This window comes from Pelmatolapia mariae, linkage group LG13 (assembly GCF_036321145.2).
Source record: "Pelmatolapia mariae isolate MD_Pm_ZW linkage group LG13, Pm_UMD_F_2, whole genome shotgun sequence".
In the NCBI taxonomy this organism is placed as follows: Eukaryota; Metazoa; Chordata; class Actinopteri; order Cichliformes; family Cichlidae; genus Pelmatolapia; species Pelmatolapia mariae.
Genome location: NC_086238.1, coordinates 15,838,663 through 15,863,670, shown reverse-complemented (window position 1 = coordinate 15,863,670; position 25,008 = coordinate 15,838,663). Strand labels below are relative to the sequence as shown.

The following is a 25,008-nucleotide window of genomic DNA, read 5'->3' as shown; positions in this document are numbered from 1 at the left end:
CAGGCTACAAGAATGGCTTTGCTCTTGTATCAGTTTATGTGGGTTGAAATTGAAGTCCTGACCTCTTTCGTTAGACTATGACACCGTCTCCCGTAACCTGTGGTGCCTTACAGAGGTCAGGGGTTGTACAATAGATGAGCGACTAGTTTTTAATCTTGAAGTGGGTCATTGTGACTGAAAAAAAGTAGGCTGTGTTTATCTGTTAGCTTGTGGTCTTTGAATTAGACATATAGAACTGTAAAGGTTGTACTCAGAGAGCAGCAAACTAACTTGTGCATTTGTGCAGAGGATCTAAAAAAAATGTGCCTGAGTCAAGTAGTGTGAGCGACACAGACAAACAAACTCAACTATTATTACTTTGAAATGAAGACAGCTGAAACACTGCTCTATAGCAGATTGTCAGCTCTTTTGGTAATGGCATATACTGTCTACTCTTTAGCTCTAGCAAGGCTGGCCCGAAGGGTTTTATAGTCAATAGCTCATTCTAAGTGTTTGCACTTGGGAGTTGTCTACAGTGGAAGCAAATGATCCTGAGATCAGCATCCAGCAAAGTCTTCCCTTATTAAAAATTAATAAAGTCACAATCTTTTTTTTCCATCGATACAATCACAACAGCTTGCACAGTTGTTGTGATTAATACAACCACATTGCTTGTTAGCCACGCTGCCTTTATGGTTACTCTGGCATGCGGGTAAAATAAGGTCGCTTAAAAGATCATACGTCTAAGTGTAATTGTCCCCATCAAGACAAAATCTTAATCAGTTCTGCTTGAAGTGAGGGTTTGAATAGGGCTTTATACTTCCAGATGATGCTTGCAGATGTGTCTTTACATGAAACTTGTATCTGCTCTCCTCACCCCCCAAAAATAGCACTTTTTTTCACCCTGCATCTGGCAACAAACTTCTACAGCAGTTGAACGGACAGCTGTGCTCATCTGCCAGTGCCGAGCAGATTGTGCTGCTTTCTGTTGATTTAAGGAGAAATGCCATTACCTTTGGAGATATCAGTTTCTGTTTGTTTGCCTGTCTGTTTTTGTCTCCCTCTGGTATCTGCATGTTGTATACAACAGGTATTGACACTTCTTTTTTGTTTTCCTTTTTTTGTCTAGGCTTTCCCAATGAGCCTGCAGCTGACATTGCTTTGAACACAGTAAAACGCTGGATCGAAGACAATCCTGATAAGGTAGGACACGCCTGCAATATTCATGTTGTCGATCTGAGGCCACTTCCTCATTTGTGAAGTCACCGCCTATTTCTCACGTTCGCTGATTTGCTGTGACCTGAGATGATTGGACCACAGCAGAAACACTGAACTCCAATTGTCATGCGTCTCTGTTTCAGACAGACATCTTATCCACCTGCCTTGCTTGGTCTGCATGCATATCAAATTAAAAGCCAGTCTGTGACTAATCGGGTCTTAAATGGTCTGTTGACTGTTTAATTGGTCAGTGCTAGGAAGAGCTGTCAAACCCAGAAGAACATAAACACATCAGATGGAATAATCTCAAATTGCTATTTGTTTTAGATAAATTATAATCATGCCTTCCAAGAACTGAAGGCTCAGATGCAGATCTGCCGTACTACCACATTTTCTCTGGTCAAAAACATAAATTCACACATTTATCTTAAACGAACGGAAAAGTCTGGAAAGCAGACAATCATCTTCAATTTTTATCTGTTGCATCTCTTGTCATTTGCAATGACTGTAATGCATCCATTTGCATTGTGCAGAGCTAAAATGTATGCCACATTTGTAAGAAAAATCTTTACCGCCGAAGTTATTTTTACTCGCTGAGAAAAACACTGATATGCTCGCTGACAGAGCTCCTACTTCACGCTTTCAACACACTGTGGACTTGATGTCAGATAGGAACCGATTATCAAGTTGTAATCTTGTTTTGTGAAATTTTAAGTTCTTCACCCAGGGTGCTGTCGCCTTTATAAAGTACTTTATTAATTACTAATGTGTTAGTACTAATTAACAGGGTCAAAATTCATGAGACTGTTGTAAAATAATAACTTAGGAGATAGCTGTATGTGGCTTTTATGGCGGTCGTTTACATGCATCGTGACTTTCAAGTGATATTTAACAGATTATTATATATTTAGTCCACGATGATAAAAAAATTTGTAGTTGTCAGGAGACTGTTTAAGACTTTGCGGAACATTTGCCAGCTTGTGAGTCAGTGAGTGATGCTAACCTTTGGGGGTCGTCTCTGTTTACTGTGGTACTGTTTATATCTGTCACTTTGGATTGAGGTGTTTTATAGAGCTCACAGCTTGATGTGCTGCAGCATCCTTCAGCCGGTATTATGGATGTTCTCAACAAGCAGCGAAACGATACAGAGTTGCTTGATTATTTTGCCGTTGTTGTGCACTTGCGCTCTGCCTGATGATTCCTGTAGCATGTAGTTGGGGAATCCATCAAGCCTCTGGCAGAAAGAAGGTTTCAACCAGGTTATTGCTGACTGTAAATAACAAGCTAATGTTCAAAGCTGACTTTCGGAGTCATGATGTTCAACATACAAGTTTGAAATGTTTTACAAGTGATGGAGGGGGCGTGAGAGACATCTGCGGAGGCTTCCCTTAGCAGTATTTGGCAAAACTGTGAGCACAGTCTGTAGATCTTCAACTCTAACTAAACCAAGAGTGATCTTTGAATAAGATCTGGGAGAATATAGCGATATATTTTACCCAGAAGCACAGCATAACATGCACTTGCACAGGAGGGCTTCCCTGCAGATTCAGATTCATTCACGGTTGCCTGGCGTTTTGTTAATCTTCGTGTACCACAAAGAAGGATGCATGATGTGATTATGTTTTTTATTTTGTTTGTTTGTTTTACCACAGAGAAATGAAGAGCTCAGGAAGAATCCAAATACATGTCTAATAGAATTCTCAATGCTCAAAGGAAAAGCATGTGAGCGTTTTGAACTGCGGTAAATCTTAAGATGAATACCTCTGGATTTGTGTTCTATGTTTAGAAAAGCAATTTATCACTGCAACGTTTACTCAATAGACACACCCAGTGTTGGCATGATTGATGATTGATATAATTCAGTTTTTAGGCGCTGTCAACTCAAAAATTGTGAATGGGCAGTTGTTTACCATGTGTAAAGACATTCTCAATCAAAGTCTTGAAAGTACAGTATTCTACAAGTTGTTTCGCTTTCTCAGTTTCGCTTCAAAGGCAATCCAGAGGTTGTGTGCATATAAGTTGCATGCGATGCCATCGAAGGTTCAGCGTTTCTACTGTGGCTCGCATCACAGATTGTTGAAGGCTTTGCGAGCAAGAATGAAAGGTTTGGATTCCATTTTATGATGCATGGAACAAAAGGGATAGATCGCGCTGCCGGCTCATCTCCAGCTCTGTACGCTCAGTCTGTGTTGTAGGCGTCTACAGAGACAAGTCATCTCAGGGCCATGTTTTGTAGAAGATACCGTGTGGCTGAATTTTAGCACAGTGGGTTGGCTGAGCGTCTAACACGGTGAGGGTAACAGTGTAGACAGCAACCAGTTTAAAGACATTCGAATCTGGCAGGTTTTAGTCACAAACATCTATTGATCTGTAATTGTCCACATAGAGGTCTGAGAACACAGTAACGTCAGGTGGCAGAAGACTTTGTGTGCGTACGGTGTGTGTGTATGTGTGGGTGGGTGCAGGGCTTGATGGGAAGATAGAATGAAAAGAAAACAAAGAACGGGACACTGTGTGATTGATTAACAGAAAGTTTATCTACCGGGCCAGCAAAGTGTAGCCCTAATGCACTCAGCCACACACAAAGGGCCCCAATTCCAGTTTGAAACTCACTCTTGAAAGCACCTAGACTTCCATTGTGGAGGAATAAACAGCCTCAATGTGGTCAGGGAGAACAGATCCTTTAATCTAGAGATACTTGAGTGCTGAACTGATTCTTTAGATCATAACAGATGAAAGAATAAGGGGCTCAGTCCCTGCTTGCCCGTATATTCCATGTGAATTAATGAAACAGAATTTGTATTTGTAAACAACAGACCATAAGGCTCTAATGACTTCAAAAAGTGCATAAGGGGCCGAGGCAGTGACATCCTAGAGAACCACTCCTCCATATGGCCTTTGAGCGGTTTCCCCCCGGCTCACAGCAGACATGCCTCTCCACTCATCTGGCTTTGGTTTATTTCTCATTTTCAGATCTAATTTGGTTTAATTCAGGCTTACATAGGTTTAATCTGCAGATGAAAAATGCGGTCTGACACTTTATTTGGCTGCCACGGATGTGCTCTGGATAGCCAAGCTTTTTAATGAAGCGTTTCGAGGGCCCCGCAGCCCAGCATTACTGACATAGTCTGAACACTTGAGACAGATTGAGAGTCTGTAATAAGCTCTGCTGCACTGTGCTGCTCAGGACAGAATTGATGTGTAGAGATTTCACCTTTCAACATTACTCTGGTTTGGGCTTTAGTATTAAGCACTCCACTGTGCCAATGATGCTCCCAAAACAGGTGTTTACATCCTATTTCCTGTTCTGTCAATGATCTGTTTACCTTAGTAGCATTTGTCATTTAAGACACCTGATAATAAATTCCATCTCAAGCCAAGGCTGAAGACTCTGTGACAAATGTCAAGTGTCTGTTACAAATAAATGCAATATTTTGTATGCTTTGTATGATTGTGGCTTTCTGTGTGAATGCGTATCAGCTTAGGAGCCTGTCTGGGTTTTGGCAGATGGAGCTGCAACATGACAACTTTGAGGCGTTCATTGTCATTCGGTTGAATAAGATGGATGGTTGCTGTTACGATGGCTATATTGTGTGATTCATATTTAGAAAATCTAAACGTTGCGACCATTTTTATCTGGCATGCTCGGTAAGCAGACAGTATATTAAATATATGGTGCTTGCTTATTGTCTCCTATATGTGACAGTTATGATGGTAATGAATTCCCCAAAAGAGAGACCAAAAAAATAGAGACAGAGTTTTTGTTCCATTAGCCTGATCCAGTCAGCTTTTTTTTTTAGATCACAGAAGATCCATTTTATTCGACTTTCTAAAAGGCTGAAACAGGGGAACAGATTTAAAATAAATGATCGCTTTATCAGTTGTGAGAAATTTGAGCTTTTTTATAATAAGATAATACCAACTTCTTTATCAAAATCACCGATATCAGTAAGCTTTCATTCAGTGTGTGAAAGACAGGCTGAATAATAATGTTAGTATTGTTTGTGTCTACATATATGTATATATATTAGTCTTGTTTACATATCATATAATGAAGGAAAAAATAGGCACATTAAAGGCCCCGATATCCATTTGAATAAGAGCCAAAGAAAATAGAGCAGAAACAGTCATTTCAGCTTCAAGTTATGAAAGAAGCCCTCTATGAGAAAATACTTTGAGACCCAAGAGCAATTGAAGCAAAAGCTGCTACTAAGTGGGGTGGTACTTGAGCTCTGTGTTGCTGCATTGCCTCTTCATGGTGTTTTTTTATTGTCTGGTATCCAGTGAAAACTCTTTGCCAAATGATGCATCTGTAGTCGATGCTGATTTGCTCAAATTTGCTCTCTGCATGCCTTGAGGATGCTGATGTGCCACTGATGGGTTGTGCAACTGGCATAGTGTTCAAAGCCAGCGTGGTCTTTTGAAGTCAGCGTCTAGGCCCTTTGAATTGTTTGCTGTGACTGGGAGCATCAGGGAGACACGGCCTGATCAGAAGAACATGCCTAACCACTCAATTCTGCATCCACATGATATACTGTCTCGTGTGGATGGAGGAGCTCAGCTTGACCTCCGAGAAAAGCATTCCTCCTCTATGCGTGTCTGTCAAACACCTGCAGATTTTCCTGGGAAAATGCTTTAGAGTGAGTATATGAATGCCTTAATAGTTTTCTCTCTGAGAGAATTACTTTACTGGCACCAGTGCTAATGCATACCATGTAGTCTAATACATTAGTGGCAGCTATTTGGACCACGGCAGTAGAATGGATCTTTTATGGCTTTTATGATCTGACAATTTTATTATCTCACTCACTCTGGATAATATGGCGTGTGCCCTTTGATTCCCTTGACCTCAGGTTGGTGAAGTTATATACTCCTAGTTTCAGTGTTAAAATAGATTTAAGATGATATATTCAGTTTGTAAACCGACACTCTTCAAAGTTAATTTTTACATCTTTTGCTTTTAGCTCTGTTATCTGCAGAGCGAACCGCAGCTTTGATAAAGTCCTCTCGCTGTCAGGGATTTTTTAAAAAAGTTTATTATGAAGATCAAATGTTACTGTATTTTCAGTGTTTATCTAAACGGTTGCATGAAGCTCTTACCATCAGAGAGAAATCCTTTTTCTGCACGAATGAGGATTAAGCCTATCATCTTCATCTCTGCCCAAAGACCAAGGTGTTGCTTTACTCCTGGTAATTGCAGAATGATCACCTTAGTCTCTGATGCAAGATGACTGAGAGTTTTCTGTACTGAGGGAGATTAATATTGAATTCTCCATTAATGTTCTGTCCCCACTTAGAGTCAAACGAATAATAAAGGAATAAATATAGCTCTACTCTACTCACAGAATTGATTGCATCTCACTCAGAAAGTAATGGATAAGCTGTTTGTGACGACTTAAGTACTTAAATCACCGTGGCCATTAATGCAGATTACAGAACTTATTAACAAGTAGCACCTTCTGCAATAATGCACACTTGTCTTTATGGGCTCTACGTATTTCTAAGGCTTAAAACAATGTTAACTCTTTATGCACGACTAGAAAGCCCTCAATGTTTTTGAAGTTGGAAACTGACGTCTTCCATAACCAGGTGCTCTTTTACACATGCACCCACCAATAAACACAGCCCACTGCACTCTGACACATGGACAGTAAGATATGATGCCCTCTGAGTTCAGCTCTTTCTGGTCCTGTAGATACTGTAGCGCCACTCCATGCTTACTGTGCTGGAACAAGCTATCTTAATGACATGCTAATTGATTTAGTGTAGCGCAGATAGCGGTAGGCTGGCACACCGTGATAAAGCAAGAGTGGGTCGAGCTATTGGTTCAGAGGAGGACAGGAGACTCATCAAAGTCCAACTAGCTCATTCACTCTATTTGAACACAATTTTACACCACGGCGCCTCATGCTGATGCATGGAGACCTTTACCGCGGAGGTGCTTTGTCTGTGTATGTGTGTTTGCAGTGTTAGGAGTAAGCTGGGTCATGTACTGCAAATTCAGACGACAACAAAAACAACAACAACAAAATCGTCGGCTGTGTTGTCACAAGAGCGCTCATTACAGCCGATAATTACGTAGTCTATCTGTGACCTGCAGAAAAGGATGAGAAACACTGTGACTACTCCACTGTCCTCTCACTCACTAGTGTTGATACTGAGCCGTGAAGTCTGGAACACACAAATAACCTTGCTTAGCATTGCTTCTGTAATGAAGTGTGTGCCGATACTGCAAAAGAAACTTGTAAACACTTGGTTATGAAGTGGATGTGGACAGTAAAGCACCCAACTTATAAAACAGTTGCATGCATTTGCATTGTATATAGCAAGTCTGAATTCTTAAAGTCAGATGTTAATGGAATACATATTATTTAAGCAGTTCATTATCTCCTGCAACTCTGTGGAAGTATATACAGTACGTTCACCATATTTGGGGGGCATCTATATATATGGAGGTGGTGCGGGCCGTCTGCCAGTTGGAAGGTTGTTGTCTTGATGTCTAACTATCCTTGGGCAAGACAAAGGACCCTGAGTTGTCCAAAATACATTCATCACAGCGTGAGTGTGGCTTGTAATAAAAAGGGCTTTGAGTGTTGGATTAGAGTAGAAAAGCACAATTTAAATACCAGTTCATCGACCATTTATATTTGGAGGAAGAGCATGCCAATTTTAAAAGTTCTGAGATGTAGCAAGGCATAATAGTCCATAATTAAATATAGCAAACACACCTTGCTTTGATACAGTAAGCAACATCATTACCCAACTACCAGAAGAAGAGAAAGATGGCTGATTTGTACTCGGTAAGCTAATTAATTTCAGCAGCTTAACTCTTTGTAGTTATCAGGTTGGTATGCTTTCTTTTTTTTCATATTAGCATAGTATTATGTTCTATAAACAAAAGCATAGTCTTAGAAATTATCATAAAAGAAATAAAAGACGCTGGAGATTGGTTGCTTGCACCATGTGGCAACATGTGAGTTAATGTACTGCAGCATTTAGTCGAGGGTTCAGACGCTGAAAGGCAAGAGCTAAGCACCTAACAATGTTCAACCTTCTTGTTCAAATATTTGTAGCTGCATGAGTTCACTACTCTTTCGCCATTCACAGCTAGTCATTATCCACCATCCCATCAACAAACACGCTCTCACTGTGAGTATTGGGGTCCAGTTCTACAGGCAGCTGTGTGTCTGTTTCTGTATGAGCATCACATAAGCAGGCCTTCCCAGTGCTACTGATGTTGTAGGATTGGGGCTCGGTTCAGGGAGGAGGGTGGAGACCACCACAGTGATTACTTTAGCTGTTGCTGTGTGATTGCACGGTCTCTGGCATGTGATTAGGGGGAATGGGCCATATCTCTCACCATCTCAAAGGGGGATCAAATCAGCCTCAAAGCCTGGCTTCAGGCGGTGGTGCATTTGAAAGTCAATGTTTTATTTCTAAGCATAAATTACTTGATCAGGGCACTTTTTAGCCCAAGGTTGTATTCTGAAATAAGGGTTGCCACATTTAGAGAGATGGGAGAGGATCTAATGATTGCATATGTCATGTCACACGCGTCCCCATCGAGTCTATAGGTATAACAGAATTTTCAAACTGAATCAGCTGGCCTTGCAAATAGCTTGCCTGTGTCTCAGTCACTTGTTTTTTCTGGTGAATTCAGTTAAATAAACCTATATTTAAATCTTTTGCAAAGCAGGAGTATACACAAGGATATTCAAGATAAGACTAACAAGGTCATTTTTTCAGCAATGGCCAATTGATTCGGTAAAGCGGAAAAGGGTGTCGGTGCTCTTCAAAGTTGTGTTAAAGGTTGACGGCGTGATTTAGTTCGAGTCATGCTGAGTTCGGTGGAGCTAATCCCTGATACAGTAAGCTTTCTTTGGGCTGCAGAAAGAAAGAAAGCTGGAGACAGCTATGGGTAGATCATGATGTGATGATGTCATCCCTTTGAATATTAGGTCCTGAAATTATCCAGGTGTGTGACTGTTGTTGAACATCTCCGTAGTGGTGATGGACAGAGAAATCTGTTTCTGTGGGTCCTCAACCAGCAAAGCAAGAGGAGTGGTGCATGCTGTAACTCGACAGGGCTACAGAAATCAGTCTCAGCAACAAGGTACAGAATGGTAAAGTGGGTGATAGATAGAGCGGGAGGCACCAGCTGCATGAAGGCTCTGGGACCACAATTTGGATGGCGGAAGATTTAATGTGCTCACTGTTCTTATCAACAAAAATAAAAAATCCTAGATCTCAACAGCCCATCTCACACTTACCTGTTATGAAAAGTTTTACAACATTTTCTGTGAAATTTGTGAATTTTTTGTGAATTTTGTGACTGCAGAGAATTAAAAACAAAGGTTGATGAAGCTCCGTCACAGTGTGTTTATCCAACATTAATATGCAAATGCGCAAATAATTAAGCAAAGCTGCCTATTTTTTTCTGATGTTTATAACAGCTTTGCATGTTAACAATGCGACCCAAGCTTGAACCTTCTTCAGAGCTGTCTCCTCTTTGCCTCGTGCAACAGTTCTGGACCGGACACTATCCGCTGGCCTCCTGTATCCTCAGGCTGTCTAAAGTAATCAAAGGAGGGCAGCATTAATTGCTTGACCCTGGCAAGAAGCCAGGTGGTATGGGATGGGTCATCACCTGCCTAGGGAAAGGTTGCCCCTCATTTTTTTCATCGCCCATTCTTCCCCTCTTTCTTTCACTTCACCACCTGCCACAAGCAAACACCAGGAAGGTCTGGCTAGTTCTCTGTGGGGTACTGCAAAGTCACCCCAGCTAAACGCCCATCCTGTCTACCAAGCAACAGCCAACCTTAAAAAGTAATAACCTTCCATCCGAAATAATAGTTGAAATTGGAATTGGGCATGCCCACTTTCCATGAACCTATTTCAGACAATGGCTCCAGTCCTATTACACAATGTCTGCCTCTGTACCCTGGCATAAACATCTTAGAGGGTGCTGTTCCAGGAAGGGTTGGGGTTTGTCTGACTTATGGCTGATGCATTCATCAAGCTCGTGCCAAGCCAATATCACACTGTCAGAAGGGAGCATGTGGCATTCTATCACCATGAGAGGCTGTGACAGAACAAGTCCTTTTCCATTACGCTCTCTCAGGGCAATCTCTGATATTGCCTTTCTACTGCTCCATAATGCTGTTTATTTCAGTTGTTTGCACTGGTAGATTCCACTCTGCTTCGTTTCCCTTGCTCGGGCCTAATCAGTGTGAACCTCGTCGAATTTCACTCTTGAAGAGTATAGAGCTCTCAAAATTGTTCTGTTGTGCCAACATTTTAATGTGGATTCTGAACTATATATCAATTTTAAATAAATAAAAAAGACTAAATCTGATCTGTAATGCCCATCTGTGCAGTTCAGGGCTGAGTATTCATTACTGTTTTTAACTGTCTAAACTCCTCTTTCTCATTTACTCGGCTGACAAAGGATCTTTTCCTTCCTCGTCACAGATGTAATAGAGAGCATTTGATGTGCCCAACCTTTTCCCATCACTGTATTCTCTATGTTTCCTATTTTTCATTCAGTGGAGGCTGTTAAGAAGCTGTCGTCCTGTAGAGTGGTCCCCAGTACACTCCTGTGTTCTCCTCGCCTGAAGCACTGAATTACTATTTATGTGCTGAACTTTGACAGTACACCAGAGTCTGTCCCTGCTCAACCAGCATAACTAAAGCGGGGTAGCTATGAGGTTTTTTTTTTACTTGTCTTCTGCTTTTATGACTTCCTCTTCGCTGAATAAAAGGTGGGCTGGAGTGGTTGTGGGGAAGTAGTGTGTGAAAGCATCCCATTGGACTCCTTAACAAAGGATTTGGCTTGCAGATGCTGCACAATCAAGACAGAAATCTCTGCTTTGATTCACCTTCAGCTTTCTCCTAATGCATTGTTTATTACCGATGTCCAACACGAGCATGTTTCTGCAACAAATAAATTAGGTTTGCAGCTATTTTTTTAATCACTCCTAACAGTCTCTCCTGACTGCTGAAATGAAAATGTACCTCTTCGTGAAGTCATCGGATTAGATTTGTTCACAGTTAGGGGATGAAAAGCACACTCACTTGGTAATGTGAACACCACAGACAGAGTTTTTCATAAAAGCTTTGATGGACATCAAATCTAATCTGGAGGATACAGAGCCAAAGTATTCTGGCAAATCTGGTACAATTTTCTGCCTTTGATGCGCAGTAATTCTACTTTCTCATCCGAAGAGGGCAAACCTCAAACTGAGCAGACGAGATTTTCTCAGAGAATGAGGTTATGCTGCAGACATTCATTCTCCAATGGGAACTCTATTGATTATCTTGCATATCTGTCTGGCTATGAGATTTCTCAGCACTTTCATGCCGGAGTTTTCTGTGAGATATCTGTCCTTCCTCGTAGAAAGTTCAGTGTTATAAAAGCGTTGTAAGTTAAATGTCGAATCTCTTTTCTTCGGTGCTGAGAGAGACTGCTGCTACATTGCATGGTCACTTTTTAGCTAGCTGCTGTAAAATTTGTTTGAAATGTTACAAAAATAAAAAGCCGATGATTGGTTTTTTTTACACTGCAGCATTAAAGGCAGTAAAAGAATCACTGAGAAATCCATATAGCGTATATGTGTTACATTAAATCAAAGGGGCAAACCTTTAAACGATGTTTGACAATGAATTCCTTTACATACACCCAGCAGATTTTCTAAAAACGCTTCTTTTTTAACTTTTAAAGAGTTTTTTTTTTTTTTTTACTTTTAAAGATTGATACAACATGTAAGCCAAAAGAAAAATAAAACAGACTTTTTGGTCCGTTGGGAAATGCTACAGGTAGTAACAAGCTTTAGATAAAACGGATTCATGGTGACAAACAAAGCCAGTCGAAATATATATAATCTACTGAGTAACATGGCATAATGAGGTCTCTGAGTATGCTGATAATGATATCAATTATACTGAGAACTGAAATTTTTAATAATTAGAAGTGTCTGTAGTACTCATAGTCAGCAGGTAAAAAAGCCTGTTATCAAGCTGATATGCTGATACCTACATTATATTGTGACAAATATCAGTGTGGGGTGTTAAGTGTTATCAGCCGGATGCCTGTGTCTAATATTGTTGCTTAAGTGCAGCGAAGATTCTTATCAGCACCTGTGCTGTTGTTTGGGAACTGAGGTTATATATATATATATATATATATATATATATATATATATATATATATATATATATATATATATATATATATGTATATATATATATATGTATATATATATATATATATATATATATATATATATATATATAGAGAGAGAGAGAGAGAGAGAGAGAGAGAGAGAGAGAGAGAGTCAGGCAAAAGGTCTGAATGGTGTAGTTCAAAGCATTACAGGCATTAAATGTGCTGTCACATTCACAGCCAAGCTCTTATTCTGAGACGCTATCCTCTCTTCCTGTATATCATTAAACAAGACTGGGCGTAATGAAGATAGGCAGACTGTCTGAGGCATGACCTTCAGAACACACAGAGCGCACTCGAACCTGCTCCGCTCTCCAAACACGCTGTTTTAGAAGTGGTCTGCTCTCCGTCTCTGACACATCCTCTTTGCATCTAATATCCTCTGATGTTTTCATAGCACGCTGTTTATATAACACTGGCTCCAGACTGTAGAAAACAATTTACACAAGCCTTGTTTAAAAAAAAGAAAAACTACAAACTGCAAAATAATTACCCACTTTGTGTTTGTCGCTGTTGAGGCAAACTGAATGACATTAAAGTATGAGCACCGGGTAGCTTTAGCACAGCCACTTTTCATCCTCTTCTGACAGAGAGACTGAGGGGGATCTCTAGAAGGCTTTGAGGTTTTTTTGTGCTGTTTGAGTCCTCTCAACATGACCTGATCAGACCCCATTCATGCTCTCTCCCTTCATCAGCCAGAGGTTGGACCGTACCCAGATTGAGCCTGTCTCATAATCACAGAGACTACAGGGATACTATTGTCTAAACATGCTGCCAACAGAGGGCTCATTGGCTGCTCGTGATTTGGTTTTAGCAGCGAGAAGACTTTTGTTTGTTCTCTTTTAATGGCGCTAACAAAGACGTCATTCAGGATTAGGTATAAGTATAGCCTTTACCTGAATGTACAGTATGTCAGTGCACATATGCATAATTATATACAATCCAGCCAGATACTGCTATATTGCATTACACGACATTCATCGACATCTTACTGCAATACGAGCCGATTCTAAAATGGTCCAAGCATAGTGCAGCATCAATTTGAGTCATACCAACAAATCGTTTTTTGTTGTTGTGTTTTGGTTTTTTTTCGGGGTGATACTGAGCCTGTGCATCGTAGGCCTGAGAGGGCTGCAGCTGACAGCTTTGTGGTTTCTTCTGACAAAGGAGACTTATTTATGTCTCTCATCCTCTGTGCAGCCTCTCTGAAGGCCCATGCTACAAACCACAGAGGCTGCACAGCTCTTGACAGAGTATCTCACTACAAAGCCCTCACACTCATTTTTGACTGGCAGCAGCCAACCTTCAATTTCCCTGTCTCTATTGCCATGAAATCTGGCTCTTAGCAGGTTCTTGACATGTTTGATGTCTGGATTTTATGGTTGTGTTATGACTCTGCAACTAATCGGTGCCCTTGGATTTAGTAACGGCTCTCTGGATCATCGGGGGGGGGGGGGGGGGGGGGTTCCTTTAATTTGACATTATATATTTTTCTTTATTTTTGTTCACTTCAAAAGTTTGACTTTAAAGCAACGGCACTGCATGATTTTACTTTTGTAGAGTCAGTAAGTATTGCCAGGTTTATTCTAATATTTGATAAATTGTTTCATATTCCAGTAATAAATGAGTCAAAAAGGCTCCTAGACGACACACTGAATGACTTAAGTGTAATAAAATTAGTCTCACCACCATACCTCAGTCTACCATTCATCTTGGGGTTGCAATTCCAGGAGGAGTTTTGAGAAGAAAATTAAAAAGAAAATTAAAAGAATTTCAATTAAGTGATTTGCTGAATTGGAGGGAAAACGTCAGTGATGTGGAAAAGGCTTTTAATCTTGGTGAGCCACCTCTTGTTCCATTAAGCTCATATCCCCTGCTTATCTCACTAATCATTCTTTCCAATGCCAGCAGTCTTGGCGATTTTTAATGAACCCATTATGTCCTGATTCAGTCCACCAGGACTGGCAGGCACACCGTACGCTCATGAAGTGGGCTGGAAACAATCAAAGTACAATCAGGCTCTTGGAATGATGCTATGGCCCTGTTAGAGATGGATCAACAGTAGAGCAGAGCGAGGCAGATATATCATTTGGCCTGTCACAGACATATATCAGTATCGGTGAAGTTTTATGTGCCTATAAGAGTTTGTGTTTTTTCTGCCTGCTGGAGGAAGAATGGCCTCAGAGTCGAACTGTTTACATCATTACAACGTTGCTACTTGACGACTGACACTTCCAGAGAGGCTGCGGTGAATCATCTCTGTGAGAGAAACTCCTACCACCCTTAACTATATAACAACAGTTTAATGTGTCATAGATATGAGCAGAAGTAAATAATAGTGCTGGAGGAGTCCTGTACTGTAGATGATAATGATGATGATGAATAAATGGTATTAAACAGCCTTTGTCCAGCGTTACTGCTCTTTTTGAATTATTCTTAATTCCAGGACTCTTTGCTGGATTCACTGTTCACAATTCTGTTTATTTATCTCATACTGGCCTCAGTCTAAAACAAGTAGTTTGGGCCTATCTCTCTTAAAGGCCAGCAGCCAGCTTTCTTCTGCCTAACCGGCAAACAGAAGATTTGAACAGGAGGTGAGTGGGGCTGCTGTGCTCACAGCCAGAGCTGTTTTCCCCGAACATATTGAGGACATTCCCTTTCTTTGACATCATTCAGATCCAAGAGTGGAAATAACTAAATAAATAATAAATCTGAGTATTTAGAGCGGGGCTTACTTAGGGATTATTTGTACATAAACTAACCTCATTATTTGAAACTTTGACTATGTTTAGTATGAAAATCCGCTATTGCAACAGTATATATCCATCCTCTCATGCAAGAGGTGGGGTATACTCTCTACAGTTTGACAATCTGTGCAGGGGATAACACAAAGAAACAAACAACCATTCACACTTTTGGCCAGTTTTAACTGGTTAATCTAACACGCATGTCTCTGGACTCTTGGAGGGAACCCATGCAGGCAGAAAGGCACCAACACACCACTCTACTTGCCTAATAATACAGATAAGACAGAAAATATTGAGAAACATCATATGACTACTTTAATAATGCCCTTTTCTGTGCAGTCTAAACTACTGATTTTATCATATGTCGTGTGTTCCCGTGTGGGACACAGAATGCTTCAGCCATCCATCTGCATTACAAATCTAAAGATATATTGTGTTTAGATGTGTTTTAGATCTTCTAAACACCTCATGTGGTAACTGTCCTTTTTCTTTATGTTGTTTGGATGCGGATTTGACATGTTTGCTCTGATTTGTATATGCCAAACGTAAAAGGCTTTGGATGATAATGGCTGATGCACACGCAGGGCCACTCAGCTGTTTGCTGTGTGTGTTGGCTTAAATCTCAATAAATATATTCACGTTTTATTTATTCAGGTTTTCCAGGTGTTGATATACAGGAAGTCTCCTCACTTCTCACTCCTAGTTTCTCCAGAAGCTATTTTAATCACAGAGTCTGTATATAACTGCATGCATAATGTGTAGAAACAGGTTTCTGACACATCTTGAACAATACCTTTATGTTCTTGGTTATGAAACAGAATAGTCTGGGCCTTGTTTCATATTATGTAAGCTGTAAAATATTTAACCATAATTTGAAAGGCCATAAAATCTGAGAAATGGGCTTTGCTTAAATATTAACAAGCATTGTCAATACTGTTAGAATTTTAATTCCATGCGTTTCATGCTTAATAAATAGTCAGGTTTTAAGTAACAAAAAAAAGAAAGAAATCTATAGCTACACCCAAATTTGTTATTTTGCTAGTAAAGTCATGAATCAAATTGCAATTAAAAGTGTGGCGTCTATTGTGTGCCAATAGAAAAAGTACAAAAAGTTTGCTCAAATTTTTCCATTACTAATTGGGAAAAGCCAGACATTTGGAAAATATATATCATCATCAAGTGTCCTTCAATGCAAAATTAAATAGAAATGTTAGGCTTCTCAATGCAAATGTGACTTCAGAATCTATATTTTACCCTTTAGGTTTGGAGAAGTGATGCTAATTTACGGCTCCTGTTCGACAAAAACACCCCCTTTTCCTTTTCGAATCAAAGGGCTCGAGACCATATTACACTGGATAATTTATTTGTTGATGCAAAAATTAGGTCTGATAAAGCCTCTAATTGCTACAAATGTTTAAAAGTAATTGCGTGTACAGTGGTGCACTGAAATCGTTATTTGCTGTACCACCGATATGGTTTCCAAGCTGATAGAGTGTGTTGCTGTGCCCTTTGTCATTATGCACGCTACCCAATCGATTCTCCACTATCCCATCCAATCGGGTAACTTGACTTTTATTCATAATTAAAGCTATCTAGATGCAAATCAGGGAAAGTCAGAGGGCATCTTGTGCTATATGCATATCAAGCCTTACTATCCAAAGATACTTGGACAATTTATTATTTTTATTTATTTATCTAAAGTAATGAAATATGCACATTTCCATGTGCATTAAAGCTCATTTACCTCATTGTTGAGAGATCAATCAATTATAAGTCATTAAGACTGATTGTAAATCGTAAATGTTAATGTGATTACTTGTTTGTGTTAATGTTATGGTTTTCCTCCCCATTTCCATATTAACTTCTGTTCTTTGTCAGTGACTTTCTCTGTGCTAATAGCGCTGTCCCCATTAATCAACCCACGGATAAATATTATAGGTGTTAACTATGTTTTGACCCCTCTCTTGTGTCTCAGAATGACAATTTACCCCATCAGCCCTACATCACTTAATATGCAGGAAAAACTTTTGAATTGGAGACAAAATATTGTTGCATTTTCCTGTGCCAACCTTAATTACATGTGATGTGTCTGAAAAAAGGAATATACCAATACATCTCAGTAGAGGCTCTCAAGGTTTTCATTTCCCCCATGCAAGGGAAGCTGTAATATCAGCTTTAGCCATCTTTCAAAGGCTGACATATTTGAGCTCAAATAGAACAGGTCTATCGGTGAACAGACAGGTAATGTTAACATGATATGAATATGATGACATTTTTTAAAAGATACATAATGCATTTTTGCTCGCAGCAGAGCTCACATCATTCGTTTAGAGATGAAAGATTGTGCAGCGCACTGGAAAAAAAGGGAAGAAAACCCACCAAGCAGCCTAGTGTGATTGGCAAGTAATAACCCCACATGTCAAATCATACAGTTGTGTCAATCCCAAATGTGACTGATTATTTTGACGTGTGCATCTTTTTTTTTTCCCCTCACTGTTTCAGGCTGAGAATTTTCTGCCTGTCTAATGGGTAATAAGGCATGCTATATGTTCCAGCTTTCAAATGCCAGCTCATTTTAGTGTATTTTTCTCACATAAAATCACATGCCTTTTCGGTTACGGTACTTGACACCATGTGAAGCGACAGCCTCATTTTCAGCTTCCACGTGTGAAAATCGATGTACACTTACCAAACATGTCGAAGACAGACAGTTTACAGCAAAGCTACACCGGTCGCATATCAGAATATCAGTTAGGAGGCTCACTTACCATATTTTTAAACTTTAATTTGATACTTTAATATTTTTATTTGAAAGTTAATCTGGTAATGAAGAGAAAATAATTGATTTTCTTGCGCAGGATCTAATAATGCTGTCAGGGGAACAGAAACCTGGAACCTCGGAAACCTTTCCACTTTTCAGAGTTTATTGTGAGATCTCTATCTTGTGCCTGCGCGCGTGTGTTTTTATGCTCGTGCTTGACTTATCAAGTGTTTATTATCTGTGGTATCCATATTAATTTTCGCTAGCTGTTATTGCAGCTCATTTGAGATTGATTTTGTGGCAGGAGAGAAGGTGCAGGAGGCAGTTCGTGCATGTGTGTGTGTTTGGAAGTGTAACTAACAGCAAATTCTGTCTGCTCACAACACACACATCATTAGAAGCATCCAAACAGCGCAACACGAGTGCAATAAAGATAGTCATTAAGAGTGAGACTTGAATGGATTAATGAAGCATTTTCGTTGCCGTTGAGGTATTCTAATTATTGTGTCGGTTTGAAACCTGTCCTCGCTCAAAACTCTTTTCACGTGCATGAGCATGTGCACTAAACCACAGTTGACAAGGTAACAAGGAAATATGCTCAAGGAGGCAGAGAATGCAGCGGTCCTCTTTTAGTCATTTTAAAGAAACAGTGTGTGCTTCTCACAAGTTGATTTCTGTCGGCGCACATCAATGTTTTCACCGCCCTGCAAAGCTAGGGTGAAGGAATGTTTTAAGAGGTCTGTGACCTGAGATGAATTGCTATGAGGGCTTGAATTAACAAGGCAAAGGTTAATGTTATTGTAATTATCAGTGTGGAGTCTTACGGGAGATGATTTCCTCATCACTGAAGAGCCCGTGTGATCACATCTAATGCATTAGACTAATAATTAGATTCGAACACCGCCTTTTTCATACTTTATTAATACCAGAGCCGCCCAGTTTGTCATTGCTATGCCTATTTCAGGGGTTAAAGATGTCAGCGACCAGCTAAATGAGAATTGAGTAATGACAGACACGTCAACACAGTTACATCAACCAATGCGTTTGGAAGCACACTGCTTACTTAACAGTGTCCCCGCAGCTTGTTGAGTCACATGCAATTATCATGCATGGTTTCTCTCATCAGGCCAAGGTGTCGAGGTGTAAAAATGGCCTTGGATGAGTCACAGCAGTGCACTGGAGGCTTTCATTTGCCCCAAAGGGAGATGAGGAGGAACTAGAATGACTGTCCAACATAATACATAATCTTGCTCTATTTTGCTCGTTCACCCCTTCCAGTGTGTATAGTTTAGGGACAAACCTGACTCATATTGAGGAATATATTTGGTGATATTCAACACTGCAGAGAATGTATGGCAGAGATGTTATTTGAGAGTTAGAGGCTCTTTTCTCAGGCAGAAACTCTACTGGCACAGTTATATCAGTCTCGGGATAAGAGTGCAACTGGTCACTCAGGCACTACTCTGTCTGCTGATGACTACTCCCAGATGTGCATTATGTGTTCGACAGAGTTGCGCTGTCAGGGAGAGAAACCCCGACTGGATGGCTTGCAGTGTGTTGCAGCAGATGCCCAGACTGGTGCGTCCATCATTGCCTCTTCCCCCCATAGGCAATTTAAAATGCAGAGTCCGCAGAAAAAAGAAAAAAACAGCCGTGCTGTGATCCAGACAGAAATTGTGATGAATGAGGGCTGGGGGCTAAGACCTCAATAGTGACTGAGACCAGAGACATTGCTCTGGACCTGCTGCTGGGATTCTGGGAACTGTCTAAAAAAATGCATGAAATGTATGCACGCACATGTAGTCCAGTGCACGCGTGTGTTCCTGTATCTGTGCTTGTAAACTCTAATCAGGATGTCATTTACATGTGATGGAGTGTCAGAAAACGTGTGGTAATGTTTGCTATTAACAACCCTATTAACAGACGTCTGCAGTGAATATATCAGTGTAGTAGCTCGGAGCAGTTTCTGTTAGGCGGAATTTATTGGTTCATGAATCAGTGGAGGTGGTACACTATAGTGAAAATAATCTCATACACTGTTTTAATTTGCATCATGCTGGGATTTGTCACTGTTACAGATGATGCCATGTGAAACCACCAGAGCCTTGTTAGGTGGAGCTGTGTGAGAGCTGACACAATTTGCATTATTCAGAGCATGCTCCATAAGTGTTTGTTAGCTCTTGTCACTCCACGAGGGTCCGAGGTGTTCTCCCACAGTGTACACAGTGTTCCCCATGAGGAGCCTCCACCAAGGCCTGCTGTGGTCTGGTAGAGGAAATAATCAAGTCCCTTACTTTTTCTGCTCCTCTACAACATCACTAAAATGCTCAACATGGTTGCGCATTGGTGCCAGTCAGATATTTGGAGACTATATTGTATGTGCCGTAGCTGTGCACAATCACAAGGAAGCATTGTCAGAAATCTGTGTAGAAACTGCTACTGCTAGCATCTTTATTTTAACACTTAGTCTCAGTTCACTGCAAAGATGCTGTCATCTGCAGCCATTGTCTTTGCTTGTGTTTGCTTATGTGTGCATTTCTCACTTTTGATTTTTTTTTTCCTACTTTTTTCTTGTCAGGGTGAAATGTGTTGTTGTTTGTTTCAACCAGTCTGTATTCTTCGTATGGAAGACATGGAAAATGTGTAATAGGTGCAGCAATTTATGGAACATACAGTATATGAGGCACATAACCCCATTCTAATTAGTTTAGGCAAGCTTTTAGCTGCACATAAAGTCATCGTGTTTGGGTTTGGCACTGCATTTAAGTATCTCTTTGTTGCTCGCCAAGGTGGGACTATAAATTCTGGTGGACGTGGACAAGTGCTCATGGGTGAATCCTGTAGTTATATTTCCCTACTCATAAGAAGTAATTTTCACTTTCTCATTACAAGAAAACTGAAGTGAATTGCAAAAGGTAATTGTTTTTGGTCTTTTTATCGTTCTTCCTGAATGGAAAGAAAAAATGGAAAGGAAAGGCACTGCATTAACCAATCACTATTTTCTACTTGAGTCCCTGCAATAGCATGAAATTACCAGCCTTCGGTGTTCAACAGTCCTCAGCAGTGCTCAAAGACAAAGCAGTGATGGAAGATAGAGCCGGTGGAGCTCAATCTGTCAGTGAAAGCTGTGTGATTAACCAATCCCTGCTTCTCATTAACATGACCCTTGAAGTCAGCAGTGGCCATGGGGCTCATTAGACCTAAGTTATTCTCAAGACTGTGACAGAAGGCGCTGCCTCTATCATGCTATGTATCTAGCCATTCACACCATCTTCTGCTCCACCTGTTCACACGGTTGCCCATAGCAGGAACATATGCCGAATCACATCCCTGCAAATTTGGTGAGAAACTGAACCAATCAGGAGGTGTGTGTGTGTGTGTGTGTGTGTGTGTGTGTGTGTGTGTGTGTGTGTGTGTGTGTGCATCTTAGGTTGGTCCTTTTTGTACCATGATGCTTTCCCACTCAGTTGGACTAAATTAAAACTGGGGCCAAGCTGGTGTGCCCTCCTTATAGTGACTCACAATTGATAGTCATAATTACAACGACTAGAAATCAATTAGGGCAAGTGAAAGTGATTTGTTGCTACCTTTTCCTGGCTAATTGCATTGTTAAAAGGCAAAGATCCAGCCAATATAAGCATTAACCCGCCTTTGAGGAGAATCTATACTACTGTCAGAGGAAATAAGTTAAAGCAAACATGTTTTTCATCAGTAGTGTTGCGTCAGCCTTGTGTAGACTCTCCAAGGAGTTAGGAACATCATTACTACTCATTTATTATTCGTATAACCTTGTTCTTATTGTGAAAATAATAATAATAATAATTGGTATTATTATTATTATAACATTTAGACAGCTCCACATTTAGACAGCTGTTAGGACATCATTAGGATCATTCCATATTTTAATATGAAAATGGGAAATAAGTCCAGAGATTTATTGAATTTCTGTACAATTTTGATGCACTTGAAAGACGATATTTGAGACAACTACTTTTATTCTTCAACATTGCCTGAACTCTCTTAGATAAGCTTTGCTGTCATTTCTTTAAGTAGTCTTTAGGAATAATTTTCCAGGCTTCTTGAAGGACATTCAAAGCTCTTCTTTGGAGCTCGGCTTCCTTTTGTTCTGTTCTCTGTCAAGATGATCCCACATTGTTTCAGTCATGTTGAGGTCCAGGCTCTGGGGAGGCCAGTCTATGGCTGATAGTGTTTGGCTCTGAGCTTTTCTATCCAGGTATGCTTTTGCTGCATTGGCAGTGTGTTTAGGATCATTGTAAATCTGTTACCAATCAGATACTTTGCAGATTATTGGAGAGTGGATCAAAAGCCACTGATACTTTTCTGCCTTCATAACTATTAACAATGGGTTCCTCACAGCCACCCTTTAACTGAGACCTTTTCTGATGAAACATTAACAAACTGTAGATGAATACAGCTTTTATGTTTTTACAAATGCAGTGCAAGTCTGACTCAAGTAGTGAAGATTTGGAGATTCTTAATGACTATCCTTACTACACTTCTATTCAGTGAATTACAAAAAGCAGAATAATCCTGCATGCACTCGAGCTGGCATGGTGTTTCTTATGTTTGTGTAAAACCTGTTACCCCAGAGTGTCTTGTGATGTCAGGAATGCTTAATTTTCTCAGGCATTCTCCATCTTTAAGTGGTCTATAAATTTTCACTTGTGTAGAGGTCAGGTGAGTGTGGAGGAAAGTCAGTAACAGCTAACACTTCTTTGCTCTTAAGTAGTTCCTGCAAAGCTTGGAGGTGTATTTAGAGTTATTATCCTGCTGCTGTCTGAATCCTTCTCCACAAAGATGTCCAACTTAGAGAATGCAAACTATTCCCACCACCGTGTTTCACAGTGGGTGTGATAGACCGCAGTATCATTCTTTCTTACATGCACAATTCTGTTACTGCAGGAAATGGGTCTTTTTTTTCTCATCCACTGTGAAGTAATGTTTTATCCCTCTCCAGAAATTAGGGGTTGTTTCACCTCATGAGAAGTGGTTTTGAGACTAGTATTCATCCTGTTGAGAAGACAACCAGACAGCTTTTTATTGACCTCACTTTTTCTAATTGGGGTATTGCTTTCTTCATTGAGCAAATTCTGTGTTTCTGATGAAGTTGTTTATCTATCACTCAGAGAGAAAAGCTTGATGTATCGATCTTCTAATAGTGTGACCACTTTTGGTCTGCCTGATCAGGCTTTCGATATAAATTACCCAGTTTCTGCAAAGAGTTTTAGAGTGCCATGCACTTCCCTCCTCGAAACCTTCAATCTAGCTAAGATTTAATTCCGAATAAGCCCCTCTTTGCCTTGAATAATAATATGTCTTCTGACTCTTTAAGTTTTCACTCTCAGTTTTGAAGTCATGTCTCCTGGTATTGCAGTGCTACTAAAGACAGCGATGTTCTCCTCTGAACCTCACGCACAGCTGCAATTATAACATTTTAAAAAGGGTTTGCAAAATGTGATAAAAAATCCATCTGTCTCTTTAAAGAATCAGACCTTTTATATAAAGAACACCCCGCATTAAAGTGGCCAGTATAACAAAGATGTTCAGCTGCTGATCGGAAATTCCAAATACCTCCAGGTTCAGATAAAAATGTGATCCCACTGTATGTTCTTCCTGCTGAATTACTTCATCAACCAGGCTTGGCCTTTTTCACTAGTCTTGAACTTCCTCTGTCTGCATCTTGCAGGGAAAAAAGAAGCCTTGAAGCAATGCTGTTTCTAATTGGGCAACTAATCAAATGTCACTGTGGAAATTCACAAAGAGCTGGATTGATTAAACTGTCCGGGACACAGGTGAGACTGAGATAAAGAGAGGATGGCTAGCTTGACAGCAAAAGCTGCAGGCCTGCTCTTGTCATGTCCTTTACTGTTACTTTAACTTTCTCCAGGGCAGAATGCAGAAAAATAGTACTCGAGTGGTGAAGCAAGCCAAAACTCTTGAGACACAAATCTCTCACCAAACCAGCCCTTGACTTTTTTTTTTTTTTTTTTTTTTTTGCACACCACTCAGTGGGCATTCTCGCCCACTCTATTTGCTATGTTTGCTTACTACAACGCTGTTTCCAAGAAAGTTGGGACACTGTGTCAGTTGTAAATAACAACAGACTGCAATGATTTGCAGACCGTTTTAACCTCATGTTTAATTGTAAATAATTCAGTGGTAATGTACTGTTATTATGCTGTGATAAGAGCAACAAAAGACTGAGAAAGTGGAACATCCTACAACTAATTAGGTTCATCAGTGCTTTTCAAAAGAGACCCTCTGTGTGGTTTAGTTAGTGTACTTGGTATCAACAACTTGCGCATCTGTCAAGAAACCACTAGTGCTGAAGGACATAAAGATTTTGGAGCGACATATTTTTCCATCCAGGCAGCCAACAAACACTTAGGAAACATCCAACAACATGGCTCTGTATTAGCTAAAAAATGACTTCCTGTCTTTATTAATACTGCATAATAAGTGTCTTTTCATTAGCTCCCTGTTATATTTATATTCAAATTTAAAATCCTTCTCTGCACATACAAGTTCTTAGATAATCTTGGCCCCATCTTATCTTAAAGACCTTACAGTACCATATTCCCCCAATAGAGCACCTCGCTCTCAGACTGCAGGCTTACTTGTGGTTCCTAGGATATTTAAAATCAAATGGGAGGCAGAGCCTTCAGCTTTCAGGCCTCACGTCTGTGGACCCAGCTCCCAGTTTGGATTTGGGACACAGACACTCTCTCTACTTTTAGGATTAGGCTTAAAAGTTTCCTTTTAGATAAAGCATATAGTTAGGGCTGGATCCTTCTGTTTCCAGTGACAATTGAATTGAATTGATGCTAAACTGACATGAATCTAGTCCAGGCTGTCACTCACTAAATAAATTTGATGCACTGTAGAATAAAAAAATGTGAACTGTTGAGCAGCTGAACTCTTATATCAAGAAAGAACGTAGTAACACTGGAACTACCAGACTGCAGCAGCTGGTTCCCTCAGTTCCCAAACACTTGAGTGGACGTGTTGCTGGCATTAAATATAAAATGAACAAATATTTTCCAAAAGAAACACTGTCATCA

At 40.1% G+C, this 25,008-nt stretch overlaps 1 protein-coding gene across 1 annotated transcript in view; it reads left to right on the top strand.

Annotated features, from left to right (window-relative positions):
• Positions 1-25,008, top strand: part of macrod2 (mono-ADP ribosylhydrolase 2) — a 414,494-nt gene that overhangs the window by 326,388 nt on the left and 63,098 nt on the right. The window contains exon 8 of the mRNA XM_063492022.1: positions 1,109-1,182. Coding sequence (XP_063348092.1) covers positions 1,109-1,182 — 74 coding nt within the window. The remainder of the gene's footprint in view (positions 1-1,108; positions 1,183-25,008) is intronic.